The sequence below is a fragment of the Panthera uncia genome, chromosome C2 (genome assembly GCF_023721935.1).
Source record: "Panthera uncia isolate 11264 chromosome C2, Puncia_PCG_1.0, whole genome shotgun sequence".
In the NCBI taxonomy this organism is placed as follows: domain Eukaryota; kingdom Metazoa; phylum Chordata; class Mammalia; order Carnivora; family Felidae; genus Panthera; species Panthera uncia.
Genome location: NC_064810.1, coordinates 122,316,144 through 122,333,123, shown reverse-complemented (window position 1 = coordinate 122,333,123; position 16,980 = coordinate 122,316,144). Strand labels below are relative to the sequence as shown.

The 16,980-nt window shown below is 44.1% G+C and overlaps 1 protein-coding gene across 1 annotated transcript in view; it reads right to left on the bottom strand.

Moving 5' to 3' along the window:
* Window positions 1–13,797: 13,797 nt before the first annotated feature.
* DZIP1L (DAZ interacting zinc finger protein 1 like) overlaps window positions 13,798–16,980 on the bottom strand; it is a 43,096-nt gene continuing 39,913 nt past the window's right edge. Inside the window, exons 16-17 of the mRNA XM_049628767.1 lie at window positions 16,357–16,496; window positions 13,798–14,773 (exon numbers count right to left, since the gene is read on the bottom strand). Of these exons, the coding sequence (XP_049484724.1) occupies window positions 14,612–14,773; window positions 16,357–16,496 (302 nt within the window). The 3' untranslated portion in view covers window positions 13,798–14,611. The remainder of the gene's footprint in view (window positions 14,774–16,356; window positions 16,497–16,980) is intronic.

Genomic DNA, 16,980 nt, shown 5'->3' with positions numbered 1-16,980 from the left:
CTCTGTGCTAACAGCTCAGAGCCTGAAGCCTGCTTCGGGTTCTGTGTCTATATCTCTCTCCACCTCCGTCCCACTCACACTCTGTCTCTCTCTCTCAAAAATGACTAAACATTAAAAAAATGTACATAAAAAAAAAAAAGAACATCAGAATCATAGGGGTCCCAGAAGAAGAAGAGAGAGAAATAAGGGTAGAAGGGTTATGTCAGCGAATCATAGCAGAAAACTTTCCTAACCTGGGAAAAGACACAGACATCAATATCCAGGAAGCACATTGTGAATGGGATCAGTTTCTTTATTTGTCTTTCTGTTGGCTTCAGAGAAAGACAGATACCATATGTTTTCACTCCTATGTGGATCCTGAGAAACTTAACAGAAACCCATGGGGGAGGGAGGGGGAGGGGAAAAAAACAAAGAGGTTAGAAAAGGAGGGAGCCAAAACATAAGAGACTCTTAAAAACTGAGAACAAACTGAGGGTTGATGGTGGGTAGGAGGGAGGGGAGGGGAGGTGATGGGTATTGAGGAGGGCACCTGTTGGGATGAGCACTGGGTGTTGTACGGAAACCAATCTGACAATAATTTTCATATTAAAAAAAAAGGAAAAAAAGACCTTTATTAAATAAAAAAAAAGAAAAAAATCCAGCAAGCACAGAGGACTCCCATTAGATTCAATAAAAACCAACCATAAACAAGGCATATCATAGTCAAATTAACAAAACACTCAGGCAAGGAGAAAATCATGAAAGTAGCAAGGAAAAAAAAGTCCTTAACCTACAAGGAAAGACAGATCAGGTTTGCAGCAGACCTATGCACAGACACTTGACAGGCCAGAAAAGAGTGACAGGATATATTCAGTGTGCTGAATCAGAAAAATATGCAACCAAGAATTCTTTATCCAGCAAGGCTGTCATTCAAAATAGAAGAAGAGATAAAAAGTTTCCCAAACAAAAATTAAAGGAGTTTGTGACCACTAAACCCGCCCTGCAAGAAATTTTAAGGGGGACTCTCTCAGGGGAGAAAAGATGAATAAATAAATAAATAAATAAATACCAAAATCAACAAAGATTAGAAAGGACCAGAGAACACCATCAGAATCTCCAACTCTCTACAAGCAAAATAATGGCAATAAATTCATGTCTTTCAGTACTTACTCTAAACATCAATGGACTCAATGCTCCAATCAAATGACCTAGGGTAACAGAATGGATAAGAAAACAAGATCCATCTATATGCTGTTTCCAAGAGACCCACTTTCAACCTAAAAACACCTTCAGATTGAAAGTAAGGGGATGGAGAACCATCTATCATGCTAATGGTCAACAAAAGAAAGCCGGAGTAGCCATACTTATGTCAGACAATCTAGACTTTAAAATAAAGACTGTATCAAGAGATGAAGAAGGGAATTATATCATAATTAAGGTGTCTACCCACCAAGAGGACCTAACAATTGTAAACATTTATGCTCCAAAGTGGTACCACCCAAATATATAAATCAATTAATCACAAACATAAAGAAACTCATTGATAGTAATACCATACTAGTAGGAGACTTCAACACCCCACTCACAGCAATGGACAGATCATCTAATCAAAATCTCAACAAGGAAACAATGGCTTTGAATGACACACTGGACCAGATGGACTTAACAGATATATTCAAAACATTTCATTCTAAAGCAGCAGAATATACATTCTCTAGTGCACATGGAATGTTCTCCAGAATAGACCACATACTGGGACACAAAACAGCCCTCAGCAAGTACAAAAAGATCGAGATCCTACCGTGCATATTTTCAGACCACAACGCTATGAAACTCGAAATCAACCACAAGAAAAAATTTGGAAAGGTAACAAATACTTGGAGACTGAAGAACATCCTACTAAAGAATGAATGGGCTAACCAAGCAGTTAAAGAGGAAATTAAAAAGTATATGGAAGCCAATGAAAATGATAACACCACAACCCGAAACCTCTGGGACGCAGCAAAGGTGGTCATAAGAGGAAAGTATATAGCAATCCAGGCCTCTTAAACAGGAAAGAAAGATCTCAGATACACAACTTAACCTTATGCCTTAAAGAGCTGGAAAAAGAACAGCAAATAAAACCCAACACCAGCAGAAGACAGGAAATAATAAAGATTAGAGCAGAAATTCAGAAATTATTGCTATCAAAACCAAAAAAAAAAGTAGAACAGATCAATGAAACCAGAAGCTGGTTCTTTGAAAGAATTAACAAAATTGGTAAACCAATTTGGCAGTTTGATCAAGAAGAAAAATAAAAGGACCCAAATAAATAAAATCAAGAATGAAAGAGGAGAGATCAAAACCAACACAGCAGAAATACAAACAATAATAAGAGAATATTATGAGCAATTATATGCCAATAAAATGGACAATCTGGAAGAAATGGACAAATTCCTAGAAACACATACACTACCAAAACTGAAACGGAAAGAAACAGAAATTTTGAACACACCCATAACCAGTAAGGAAATCAAATTAGTAATCAAAAATCTGCCAAAGAACAAGAGTCCAGGGCCAGATGGCTTTCCAAGGGAATTCAACCAAACATTTAAGGAAGACTTAATACCTATTCTCTTGAAGCTATTCCAAAAAATAGAAATGGAGGAAAACTTCCAAACTCATTCTATGAAGTTAACATTACCTTGATTCCAAAACCAGACAGAGACCCCACTAAAAAGGAGAACTATAGACCAATTTCCCTGATGAACATGGATGCAAAAATCCTCAACAAGATATTAGCCAACTAGATCCAACAATACATTAAAAAAATTATTCACCACAACCAAGTGGGATTTATACCTGGGATGCAGGGATGGTTCAATACCCGCAAAACAATCAGTGTGATTCATCACATCAGTAAAAGAAAGGACAAGAACCATATGATCCTCTCAATAGATGCAGAGAAACCATGTGACAAAATACAGTATCCTTTCTTGATAAAAAAAAAACCCTCAAGAAAGTAGGGATAGAAGGAATCATACCTCGAGATCATAAAAGCCATATATGAATGACCCAGCGCTAATATCATCCTCAATGGGGAAAAACTGAGAGCTTTCCCCCTAAGGTCAGGAACAAGACAGGGATGTCCACTCTCATCACTGTTATTCAACATAGTATTGGAAGTCTTAGCCTCTGCAATCAGACAACACAAAGGAATAAAAGGCATCCAAATCGGCCAGGAGGAGGTCAAACTTTCACACTTCACAGATGACATGATATTCTATACGGAAAACCCTAAAGATTCCACCAAAAAACTGCTAGAACTGATTCATGAATTCAGCAAAGTTGCAGGATATAAAATCAATGCACAGAAATCGGTTGCATTCCTATACACCAACAATAAAGCAGCAGAAAGAGAAATGAAGGAATTGATCCCATTTAGGGTTGCACAAAAACGATAAAATACCTAGGAATAAATCTAACCAAAGAGGTGAAAAATCTATACACTGAAAACTATAGAAAGCTTATGAAAGAAATTGAAGAAGACACAAAAAAAAATGGAAAAAGATTCCATGCTCCTGGATAGGAAGAACAAATATTGTTAAAATGTTGATACTACCCAAAGCAATCTACATATTCAATGCAATCCCTATCAAAATAACACCAGCATTCTTCACAGAGCTAGAACAAATAATCCTAAAATTTGTATGGAACCAGAAAAGATCCCGAATAGCCAAAGCAATCTTGAAAAAGAAAACCAAAGCAGGAGGCATCACAATCCCGGACTTCAAGTTATACTACAAAGCTGTAATCATCAAGACTTATGGTACTGGCACAAGAACACACACTCAGACCAATGGCACAGAATAGAGAACCCAGAAATGGACCCACAAACCTATGGCCAACTAATCTTTGACAAAGCAGGAAAGGAATATCCAATGGAATAGACAGTCTCTTCAGCAAGTGGTGCTGGGAAAACTGGACAGTGACATGCAGAAGAATGCATCTGGACCACTTTCTCACACCACACACAAAAACAAACTCAAAATGGATGAAAGACCTAAATGTAAGACAGGAAGCCATCAAAATCCTCAAGGAGAAAGCAGGCAATAACCTCTTTGATCTTGGCCACAGCAACTTCTTACTCAGCACGTCTCTGGAAGCAAGGGAAACAAAAGCAAAAATGAACTATTGGGACCTCATCAAAATAAAAACTTCTGCACAGCAAAGGAAACAGTCAGCAAAACTAAAAGGCAACCGACAGAATGGGAGAAGATATTTGCAAATGACATCTCAGATAAAAGGTTAGTATCCAAAAGCTATATAGAACTTATCAAACTCAGCACCCAAAAAACAAATAATCCAGTGAAGAAATGGGCAAAAGACATGAATAGACACTTCTCCAAAGAAGACATCCAGATGGCCAATCAACACATGAAAAAATGCTTAACATCACTCATCATCAGGGAAATACAGATCAAAACCACCACGAGATACCTGTCAGAATGCCTAACATTAACCTGTCAGAATGCCTAACATTAACAACTCAGGCAACAACAGATGTTGGTGAGGATGAGGAGAAAGAAGATCCCTTTTGCACTGCTGCTGGGAATGCAAAATGGTATAGGCACTCTGGAAAACAGTATAGAGGTTCCTCAAAAATTAAAAATAGAACTACCCTACGACCCAGCAATTGCAGTACTAGGCATTTATCCAAAGGATACAGGTGTGCTGTTTCAAAGGGACACATGCACCCCCATGTTTATAGCAGCACTATCAACAATAGCCAAAGTATGGAAAGAGCCCAAATGTCCATCAATGGATGAATGGATAAAGATGTGGTATGTATATACAATGGAGTATTACTCGGCAATCAAAAAGAATGAAATCTTGCCATTTGCAACTACATGGATGGAACTGGAAGGTATTACGCTAAGTGAAATTAGTCAGTCAGAGAAAGACAAATATCATATGACTTCACTCATAGGACGACTTTAAGACACAGAACAGATGAACACAAGGGAAGGGAAACAAAAATAATATAAAAACAGGGAGGGGGACAAAACATAAGGAACTCTTAAGTATGGAGAACAAACAGAGGGTTACTGGAGGGGTTGTGGGAGGGGGGATGGGCTAAATGGGTAAGGAGCATTAAGGAATCTACCCTTGAAATCATTGTTGCACTCTACGCTAACTAATTTGGATGTAAGTTTAAAAAAATAAAAATAAGTAAATAAACAAACAAACAAACAAACAGTTGCTTCCAAAGCCAATTTCCCTGGATTCAAATCCCACCTCTATTATTTATAGTCATGTGACCTTGAACCTGTCTGAGCCTCAGTACTCTGCTCTCCAAAATGGGGGAATAATAGTAACTCCCACTGACATGCCATTTGTATAATAAGTACCTCTCAGTTATATACTATTCATACAATAAATGCTCAGTGTAAACTACTATTATTTGTTTGTAGAGGGAACACGTCAACCATATACAGAAAAAAAAAATATCCCAGATCTGCTTCTATAAAATCCAGATAATTATCCCATTTATGTTTATATTTAGCGAACTTCAATTTTTTAAAGGTGTTTTTAAAAGGATATGAATTCTCCATTTTAAAATCACACTCTATCCTAGTAAGGATAGACAAAAATCAATTCATACCTACAAACACTGTGTTTTTTGTAGAACTACAGAGATAAAAAGAATACCTTAAACTTAATCAAGGTAAAGATTGACTACAAAGCAACAGCATTTGGAGTAATGACAGACTTTTCCAGAACACAGAGGAATCATGTCTTAATGTAAAGATGGAAAGCAATTATCATCCTAGTATTCCATACCTAAATAGTCTATCTTTTAAAAAATGAGAGTGAAATCGTCTTATTTTCTATTTTCACTTAGTCTAATGGCACACAATTCAAGTAAAAGCATACAGCATCCCTAAATGTGTGCAACTATAAGACAGTTTTTCACGTGCCTTATCCTCTAGTCAGACTGTCACCACGAAACCCCTTCAATATGGAAACAGGCAACCACCTATGTGAGTAAAGAATGTATTGAGAATGCCTGAATCCACACTCCAGAAAGAGGAAAACATACAAGTTAATGGGGTATTAAACCCAAGTATATTTGCCACCTAGGCTGTAGTGGCTGATGAGTAGAAATTATGTGATCATTCATATACAGCCACATTCCAACTATTGAGGCTCCAAGCCCCTATAACTTTGAGTAATAGAAAGTTCCATCTTTGGGGACACCTGGGTGGCTCATTCAGTTAAGTGCCCGACCTCTGGTTTTGGCTCAGGTCATGATCTCACGGTTTGTGAGTTCAAGCCCCACATCGGGCTCTGCACTGACAGTGCAGAGCCTGCTTGGGGTTCTCTCTCTCCCTCTCTCTCTCTGCTCTTCCCCTGCTTGTGCTCTCTTTCTCAAAATAAATAAATAAAACTTCTAATTTAATAAAAATTCCATCTTTTGTCACAGTACCCTCCCTAACCTTTTCAGATCTCTCAGAATTTATATGCAAAATGCAAATGAACCTAGATCTGCTCACCTGTGGGTCCTAAGTAAGGTCATGCTCCTTCCTGGGGTGGCCAGAAGGCCCCACATGAAAACAGCACTTCTACCTGTACCCTCCCTCAGCTCATACCCTCCCTGTGCCCTGCCATCCCTGCCAGTCTCACAGGTGAGCCTCATCCCCTTCCCTACGGAGCCCAGACTACCATTTTCTGGCTTCCTCCAAGCTACCCTGAAACTGTCTCACCAGTGCAGAACTGCCTCTGACCTGGGCAGCCTCTTTCTCCCCAGAACGGGGCTGTCTTCCCTCCTGAGACCCAGTTCTTTCCCAGAGCTGTGTGGGCCCCTAGTGATGCAGCCCTGAACCCATAATTCCTAAAGGGCTTTTTCAAAAGTCATTTTGTTTCTGCTATACATTAACCACAAGAGAACTAATTCTAAAGCAAAAAAAAAAAAAAAGACAATTATGTGAAAAACGGCTCAGAACCATGAAATAGATGCTGATTATAAATATAGGCTTTAGGCATTATGAAATGAGGCAGCTCTAAATTTTCAAAGAACAAAGAGAAAGCAAGAGGATTTTTTAAATATCAAAAGGACTTTCAGGTTATAATTAGTAAATTGACTAACCTTTTTAAAGGTAAAAGTGAATTTCTAAAGCCTAAGGCGTTCATGGAATTCTACAACACTGTAAGTGTGGGAGATCGCCTCTGCCAACCTCCTGACTTCACAGGTGAGAAAACAAAAGGTGACATGACTTTCCCAAGGCCCCCAAACATGTTTGTGGCTGTCGGGATTCTAATCGGGGCTCCTGACTCCCTTCTTCAGGTTCTTTCCCCTCAAGCGTATGGTAGGTGTGTTCACAAAGGGGCAGCAATCCCCAGAATTATATGAACAAATACATGGTGGTGTTGCTTGTGGATGGGAGTGGAGGTGATGGTGGTGGAGGAGCAAATGGTGCTGGCAGTATGTATATGTGCTGAGGAGTAGGGGACAGTTCAAGGGCAACCCAAGGGCATGTGGGCCAAAGCTGAGAAACAGTCACAATGGGGTGCACCTAAGAAATTGATGGACTGAGGAACAGGATGAAGCAGGTATAGACAAATCAATTCGATGTATCCATAAACAAAATGAGAGAAATAGTACAGCCACTGAGGAAGCAACAAGGTCATGAGGGTTTTGCAGTGTGGGATCGCCATGCACATTGGCTGTTCCCAGGACGAGCAACGCCTCCTAACAGTGAGACTCCTTGAGAGCACACAGTGTGGAAACCCATTAATTATCTGTTGACTATTCTTTCCATGCAAGTCTCTCGGGTAGGCTTTGCCAACATAACGGTAAGCAGGAAAGCAAGAAAAGTCCCTGCTCTACACCCTATCTTTAAAGGTTTTGCTTTTTGGTTTTTGTGTTTTAATCACAGGGGAGTTGCCTGGCTGAATGAGACAGTTTGCCAAGTCCTGCCCACCTGTCCTGGAGAGGTGGTACAGGCTAGAACCCTGGGTATCTCTTGCAAAATCCACACATCCTTAGTCTGTGTGTGGCCATCCGCTTTGTGGCCCACAGCGCCACCGTGTGGTGGGCGCTGGTTGGCTGATCCTGCATAAAATCTAACCAAAGCAGTAGCAGCCTTACCCAGCTTGTCACTTCTGATCAGGGAACCCTAAGCAGTTTCCTCTGTATGGCTGCTGAGCTGAACCAATGCCGAAAAAAGGCTGTTGAGTCTTAGGGTGCAAAAGAACTAAGTGACCAGCTCTTGGGCTCAAGTTCTCACCCATCTCCTCTGTAAGGTGTGACTGATCAGAATCGTGAAATCAATGAGCAGTGGGCGGTGGCTCTCTGCTCCTTCAGATCACCCATCTTATCCAGTCCGCTGATGAAATGAAATGCACCTTCAGCTTTCACAAGAGCCTAGCGATGACCAGCTATTGGAAGTGGCAGGACAGTCCAGATCATTATCTCGCTCTGGATCAGGTCTTTCCACTCGCCACGCTTTCATCTTTATTTTAAGTCCCCTCTACCCCTTGGAAATATTTTTCTTTCTGGTTCCTTGCTTAGTTCTACTGTCTTGTCATTAGGTAGAACAATGTATGAAGACACTCCTGGCACAGAAACTGACTTGGAACCGGCCCAGTTCAGCGTATGGGATGGCAAGTGTCTGCTCTGTGCACATTCGAGTGATACAAGGGTCAGCAACGCACCCTCCTCCCTCCAGCACTTAGCAAATATTAGCGCCTGGCAGCTCCCTTTTCTGCCTGTTCTTCTAAAGGTAGAGCCTGCAGCATTGTCTCCTGCAGGAAGGCAGACTTGTAGCCATTTGTAACAGCCACAGGCATGAAAACAGATGGAGAGCAGGCCATGTGGGTGCAGGAGGATTCCTTCCACATTCTTCCTCCTAAATCTAGAGCACACTTGATGCGTCTTTGAAATACCCCTCAGAAACTGGCTGAGAAGTGGGGCGGGGCGGGGGTGGGGGTTGGGAGGAAGGCTAGGATCCCACTGGAGGTTCTGTTGGCTTTAGAGGTTGGTTTATTTGAATTCCCTATCAACTTAGAGTTTGATTATAGTTTGTAGATCAACTTATGATATGTTATTTCATATTAGATTTTCCAAAGTTGAAAAATGGTCTTAATTTTCATCTCAGCTATATACTACTACCAGGTTCCAGCCATGAGACCAAAGCGTCTTCTACTCCCTAAACTGTGGGTTTATATTTTTATTGGTTTCATGTTGTAACCGTAAACTTATTACTAACTTCCAATCAATGTCATCCCTATATGTTTAAGTGGACTCATTTTTTTTTTAAGTAAGCTCAACGCCCAACATGGGGCACCACATCATGACCTCGAGATCAAAAGTCACATGCTCTTCCAACTGAGCCAGCCAGGCGCCCCTAAGTTAAACTCATTTTTGAAGTTACTTTAGAAGATACGACAAATTAAATTTAATTTTTTCATATTGAATCATGCAATCATAGAATGTACAAGCTTGTGTAGTCCGCAGATACAAATCAGTGCAGGGATTCCCAAGTGCCAGGCTGTGGGCCAGTTTCAGTCCACAACCAGGTTTTCGTTTGTCCAAGGTGAAATGAGAAAAATGAGGGGGGGGGGGTGTCCTTGTGAGAGGCCAATGATCTGTTCTTGGGAAGTTCTGTCTTTTACCCTAAGATTAACTCAAATCTGACTCTTGTAGTATTTAAGATGTCTTTTATAAAATAATAGTGTGCTAGTGCGTGCCAACTGTTGCATACTTTCTTTCATGTTCTTACTTGGCAAAATATAAGTTGGGAACCTTGGATCACTACCAGGGGTTTATACTCCCACTTTATAAAAAAAAAAAAAAAAAGCCTGATGAGAATCCAGAACAGGAAGAATTGTGAGGAATGAGACATTCTGCTTAGAAGTATTCATAACATACCCCAATTAAGGTCCAAGTAGTTTCTTAGTTTCTGTGGTTATACATCAACAAGTTAATCACATCACCTGGAGTGGGGGGAGGGCTAAGAATAGGATCAGAAAATGGGGGGGGGGGGTTGGAGTTTTTTTTTTAAGTTTATTTTATTTTTGAGCAAGAGAGAGACAGAGTGCAAGTAGAAGAGGGGGAGAGAGAGGGAGAACAGAATCTGAAGCAGCCTCCAGACTCTGAGCTGTCAGCACAGAATCCATGAACCGTGAGATCATGACCTGAGCCGAAGTAGGATGTTTAACAGACTGAGCCACCCAGTTGTCCCAGGATCAGGCCATTTGTAAAAACAGAAATAGAAATAACTGATGTGAAAATGAAAAAGAATCCTAATAGGACATTAAGAAATGTCAATTTCTATGAAGTGAGCTTTCATTTCTCACTCATTCCATTGTCCACAACATTTAAAGAGGAACGATTCCCCCTGGTGGCAAGGGAATGTGCAAATGAGCAAACCCTGCAAACATTAAGCTACACTGGCTCAGGTTTTCTGGAGAGCATTTGACCACTGGTAACAAAAATCCCCAAAAGCACACGGTCAGAAGCCGGGGTCCAAGGCTAGCCGGCCTGGGTCAGATCCCTAGTGTACCCTTGCTGGCAACAGGACTTAAAGTTCTGTGAAGACCTGCTCTACAATGTACTCATTGTACAATGACTGTAATAGTTGCACCTGACTGCTGTGAGGCTCGACCAGTGAATATTCATAAGCACCTTGGACCAGTGCCTGGCATATAACACAGCTTTCATTATTATGTTGGTCCAGCAACCTCACTTCGAAGTATTTATCCTAAGGAAATCTTAATTAAGTGCACAAAGATGTATATACACATTTGCTTATCATTTCATGATTTATCAAAGGCCAAAAGTGGAAATGGCTGGTTAAATAAATTTTTGCCATCTTTACCTTATAATACTATGTGACCATTATTATAATTATGTTGATACGTACGTACTGATGTGAGGACATTTATAATCTATTTTCGAGAAGGGAAATCAAGCTAAAGAAGAATAAATATAGTGGAATCCTAGGAAGCAGACATATGTATTTTTTTAATCAGTGCATATATATCTAGATGTCAACAGTGGTTGCCTCTGGATTTGGGGGTTATTCAAATTTATTTTTCTTTTTTTGATTATCTGTGTCTTCCCATTTTTCTAGATCAATCTTATTGTTTGCATAATTTTAAAATAATTTAATATGTTACATATCGTGATGGTTAATCTCAATTTGACTGAGCTAAAGGATGCTCGAATAGCTGATAAAATAGTCTTTCTGGGTGTGTCTCTCAGGATGTTTCTGGCAAAGATTAGCATTTAAATCAATAGACTGGGTAAAGAACACCCATCCTCACCAATATGGGTGGGCATCTTCCAAACCACTAAGGACTCAAAGAGAACAAAATGGCAGAGGAAGGATGAGTCAGCTCTCTCTTCTTGAGCTGGAACATCTATCTTCTCCTGCCCTTGAACATCAGAGCTTCTGGTTTGGGGGCCTTCGGACTCCAGGACTGACACCAGCAGCTTTCGTTGTTCTCCAGCCTGAGATGGCAGACCATGGGACTCCTTGGGCTCCATAACCACAGGAGCCAATTACTATCATAAATCCCCTTTTTATATCTGTATCTATACCCATACCCTATTGCCTCTGTTTCTCTGGAGAACACTGGTTAATACACATATGTTCCAAAGTTCTTATAAATCTTGCCAAACATTCTAAAATGTATCTGCAAGTGGGGAGGAATAAACAGCATAGAAATACAAAACCAATATGTTACCCTCCAAAGTAGATAGAAAAACACATTTGGAAACAGAGAACTTAATAGTGAACATTCAGGAACAAAGTCATTCCCATTGGTAATTATCACTAGTGCGCATGTGCACATGCAAACACATATGCACATACATCTATTTCACTGGGACTTGCCCCTGAAAGCAGAGCCTGAGGCAAGGACTTGGGAACAGGTTATTTCAGAGGTGCTCTGAAGACGCAGAAGTGAGAGAGTGAAAAAAATGAGACGGCAGGGAGAAAGGCCAATAAAAGGTGCACTAATAAGTAGTAACGGCTACAAGCAACTGGGATTCAGTCCCATCAGGGCTGAGAAACCATGGAAGAAACCTTGGAATTGTCCCACCCCTGCATGGGAAGGCTGGAACGATTACTCAACAACTACCCTCCCACCTTGGTCGTGGGCTGCCCTGGTGTCAGCTTTCCCGCACTTCAGGGTTGCACCTGCAAAGACTATGCGACCTCCCACAGCATCAGAGACCACCCTGAGGCCAAAAAGCAGAGACCCCCAAGGTGCATGTGTGATGTAGGGGCTGACATCAGACATATGACGGGGCTGCAGGAGACCAAGACTTGGTGGGGAGGGAGACCAGGAGGTGGTGGGGGGAAACCAGGAGGTGGTGGGGAGGACCATAATTTTACACGTCCCTTGCCCAAACCCAGTGACTAGGAAAACATGACTTTGTTGGGAGAATCCTGGGAGGGGGGTGAACCCACCGCACTTCCCACTCAGTGCCCCTTTCCCCCTCACGCACTCACTGGGATCATCCACTGCACACGTCCTCAGCTGCTCAAAGGTGTGAGTTACACAAAGGGAGTTCACCCTCCAGCTGGCCAGGGCTGCACTGGCCCCGAGTCCCACATAAGTCCCTTCACAAGCTGTGCTCTGGCCTCGCTGAGCAGCCTGGTACCACAAGCCCCCAAGCCCACCCCGCCCCCAGATGCCCTTTGCCCTCTGCAAAGCCTTTCCTCCTTCGTTTCCCCTGGTTCCTCCCACCAGAACTTCAGGCCTGGCCAGGTAGCAGCACCTCTACCCAGAGGCTATACATAGACTGGATGGAGGGCAGGGAAGGGCAAGGGACCCAAGGCAGGGGAAGAGATGGATGGAGCAAGACTGCCCATGAGTTGAGCTGATAGCAGTCGAGGCTAGGTGTTGGGGACGTGGACTTTGGGGACACTATTCCTGAAACCTGTAACCCTAGGCGACCCATCGCAGCTGTAGACTAGTAAGTACAGCTGCAACTTTTTACCCAGCCCTCTTGTAGTTTGTCTTTATTTATTTTTTTAACACTTATTTATTACTGAGAGACAGAGACAGAGCATGAGCAGGGGAGAGGCAGACACAGAATTCGAAGCAGGTTCCAGGCTCCAAGCTGTCAGCACGGAGCCCAACACGGGGCTCGAACCCACAAACCGCAAGATCATGACCTGAGCCGAAGTTGGACGCTTAACCGACTGAGCCACCCAGGCGCCCCATTATAGTCTGTCTTTAAATTGCCCTGACTCTCCTCCTTCAGAGAGCGGTTTCTGGCTTGTCCTCCCGTCTCCCTGTTTGGCTGCCGCTCGCTAAACCCTTCCTTTGCTGCATGCTCAAAGTCTTGATCATCATCTCTGCTAGGTGGGCAGATGAACTTGGAGTCCTCTTGGAGGTACAAGTATGGGTCTCCCTTCAGGCAAAACACTGCTGTTCAACTACGAGCAATGAAGTAGGCCGAGAGGGTGAGGACTCCAGGGCCTGGCTGTTTCTGCCCAACAGGGACTCCCTGCTCGGCAGCTCCCACTGGGCTGGTGGAGATGTCAGCCCCAAGCGGCAGTCTGGGCCCCCCCCCCACTCCCCGCCTGCTCCTGCCTCCTGCTCCCTCTGCTCTCACGGTGATGGGACCTGCATTGCTTTCGGAGGGCTCTCCCTGCCGATCCTGCTTCCTCCCACTTCAGCCCAGCAAAGCTCTGGCCCTCCTTACCCCACGTTGGCAACCACATCCCAATGGACCTCACCTGCCACAACACAGGTGCAGGTGCCTTCGCCCCCCTGTGCCCCTGCTGAAGCTCCAAAAATAATGATTGCAAGCAAGTTATAACCATTGTACTATATTTAAATGTTTCCATATGATAAATTAACACCTTTTACATAAAAAAAAAATACAGTGGTTACATATATAACCTAATTTTAGAAATAATGTCAAAGATTAAATTTGTGGTCCTTTGGGCATGAGGCCCCAGCCAGGCGGCCCGCCCTCCCTCCCTCTCTCCCACCCATAAGCAAGCACAGCCAGACTTCAGCTCTGGGAGTCTCTCCAAGATCTCCCAAGCCTGCACTGGGTGGCCCTCACTATGCTCCCATGACACCCTAATCTCTGTCACTAGACTACTACCCAATACTTCTGCCCCACTCACCTCTGCCAGCACCCCAGCAAGGTAGGGAGAGCCTGGAGGACCTGGCCCAGAGCAAGCACTCAGTAAATGACTTTGGATCAATCACTGAATGACTGACTGAGACATATGTGTCCCTAGAAGGACACCAAGTAAGGCTCCTCTCCACAGCATTCCCACAGATTGACAATACGTCACAAAGATCAAGTGGCTCCTTCAGTCTGGAGTGAACATGGAGGTGGGGGGAGGAAAGGGCTCATTATAACCCTTTCTCAAACCATAGGACTGGGAGCACCCAGCCAGGTGCCCCTGGAGCTCTGAAACAGGACCCCTCCTCACAGGCAAGAGAGGAGAAATTATATCCCCCTTCTGCTCTGTTTATCTCCAGAGAGACCTTCTCTTCCAGAGAAGACCTCTCAGTTACTGGTGAAGACAAGAGCAGCCTAGTAGCCTCTTGTGTTGGGGGGGGGAGGGGGGAGGGCACCCTGAGCTGGCCCCAGCCAGGTTCTGGGGTGGGATCACCAGCCAGGGACCCTGGGTCGGCCAGGGCTCCAAGGGCTGGTGCCAAACTTCTCTGGCGGCTTTGAGCGAGACAGGGGCTTCAGTTCTTCTCTCTGGCCCAGGTCCTGGGGGAGATCTTCCAAGGAAGAGATCTCCAAGTCAGTCTCATCATCTGAAAGCTGCAGGGAAGTAAGGGGGGAGAAGAAAATGCATTCTGACAAGGGAGGATGAAAATGCTGGACAGACACAGGGACAAAATGCAGGTTTGGAAGAAGCAGTTGGGAGACATTCCTTCTCCTGCTTTTTCATGTTTCCCTGTCTGAAAACCTGCTTCAGAGACCTGGGGTCAGAGTGATTTCAAACGCTCCTAAAGTTCCACTGGCCAAACCAAGGCAAGCTCCTTGGAAAGGCTTACAGCAAACCAGGCTGCTCTTATCATCTAAACTTTGTCTAGATTTTTCAATCCCCCACATAGATGGAGCTGAACGGCCAGAGCCTTGACTTTCCTGAATGCAGCAGGGGCTAAAGTCCCTCCCCACCTGCCCTCAGATGGCTTCTGCGGGGCTGGTTAATACCCTGACCAAAGGAGCAGGAGGATAGCTCTTGGGGACCAGGAACCGTCAGCCTGGAAAGGGTCTGGGCTGCAGCCAACGCAAGAGCCCGGGGGTACCCCTGAGCCACAGTCACCCCTCAGAGCTCTCAGTGCCCCACCCCCTGGCACTGAGGGCTACCTGGGTTTTGATAGGAACATCCTGTGCATTTTCTCCCAGAACATAAAGCCAAGCAATCAGAACCACCCCGGGCCCAGGGCAGCAGGCTAAGCCTGCTGTTGGATATTGACCCTCTTTCCCCAGGGGAAAAGGGGCAAATTTATTTTAATCACCTGGACTAGATACTCACCAATGCACATGGGCTGCATAATAAACCAAGCACATTATGTAATAAGAACATGGTCTCCTAAGAAAGTGATTGCCCACTACTTCAGACCGTTAGGGCAATAGCTCTGGTCATCCCAGGAGGCACCTTTTTGACTGAAAAAGGTGATACAGGAATGTGAAGTAGTGAGAGCTCTAAATGTTTCTGCCCCAGAAAGTAACTGGCACATGGGAGTTACTCCCTGACCGGAGGCAGTGAGGAGGGCGTCTGAACGGTAATGTTGGGGAGTCTGAGCATCTGAGCTCTAAGTCTGACAGCAGCTAGAGCCTCAGAGAGGCAAGGCCACCAAGGCATTCTTAGTGATGAGGAATGGCCTGGAATATTGAGAATGAAATATCTAAATATTCCCATTATATGTTGTCGCCCACTCCAATGCCTGCCCTTGAGGAGAAGTCTGCTCCGCACTCAGCCTGGTTTTTGGGGCCTCGGCTGAGTGAAGGAAGGGGGCGAAGCCCGTGGTGGGGTGAACCAGAGCCAGGAGAGCAGCTACTACCAGCAGCTGGGCACAGAGTCAGGTCCAGGCTGTGTCAGAGGCAGGAAATGGGAGCGTGAGTGACCAGGAGAAGTGACCTATACAAGCAGTTGCTTGTATAATGAACCAAAAGGCTTTTTAACGTCAACAGAGATACAAAAAAAAAAAAAAAAAAAAAAGCATTTGAAAGTGGCCACCCCTCCACCTGGGCAGGGACAGAGGAGACAGTGAGGTCACCTGTGATGTCCCACTAGGGCCAAGGCTGACACTCACTAGACCCCACCTCAGGCCCCCAAACTCAGAGCTGGCTCTGTGGGAAATGGCAGGGCAACCTCCAAGAGTCCTGCACCCTACCTGGGGCTTCCTTCCTGGCACGGCAGCCTTCTGTGGGCTGGCGCTGGGCATTAAGAACAGATTGACCCCTCCAGCAGGCTTCTTCACTGGAGCCTCCAGCTGTTTCTCAAGGTTTTTGACCAGCGACTGCACCAGGGTTCCTGGAAGGCAACCAGAGGGAAAACTCCAGAGAATGAATGCCTCATCCTTGTAGGTCATGACCAGGCTCTGGAGTGGACAGAGGGAGTGTAGAGAAGGGTCAGGAGGAAGAAGAAAGGGTAACCACAAAGAAGAGGGGCGAAGATAGAGAGAAGGCCCAGGCCAATGGGTGCCAGAAAAAGAAGGCTTTGACCATCCTAAAAATATAACTGCACTTAACAACATGGCTGCAGACAGAGGCTTAGAAAGCTGTTCTTCTCTCCAAATGGGAGGCAGAGGCAGAACCTCTGCTCACTTGGTACATGAAAAGCAAGACTAACGTGCAGACACAGCCTCCTTCAACATCTGCACTGAGATGAGAAGAAATATCATAAATATAAATCATCACAGAAGGACTGAGGGCCAGACAGGCTTTCTGCAAAGTCCATGCAGGAAGGGGGGCTAAGCAAGGCACAAAGACTATCAACAGACTCCTGGTGACATGGT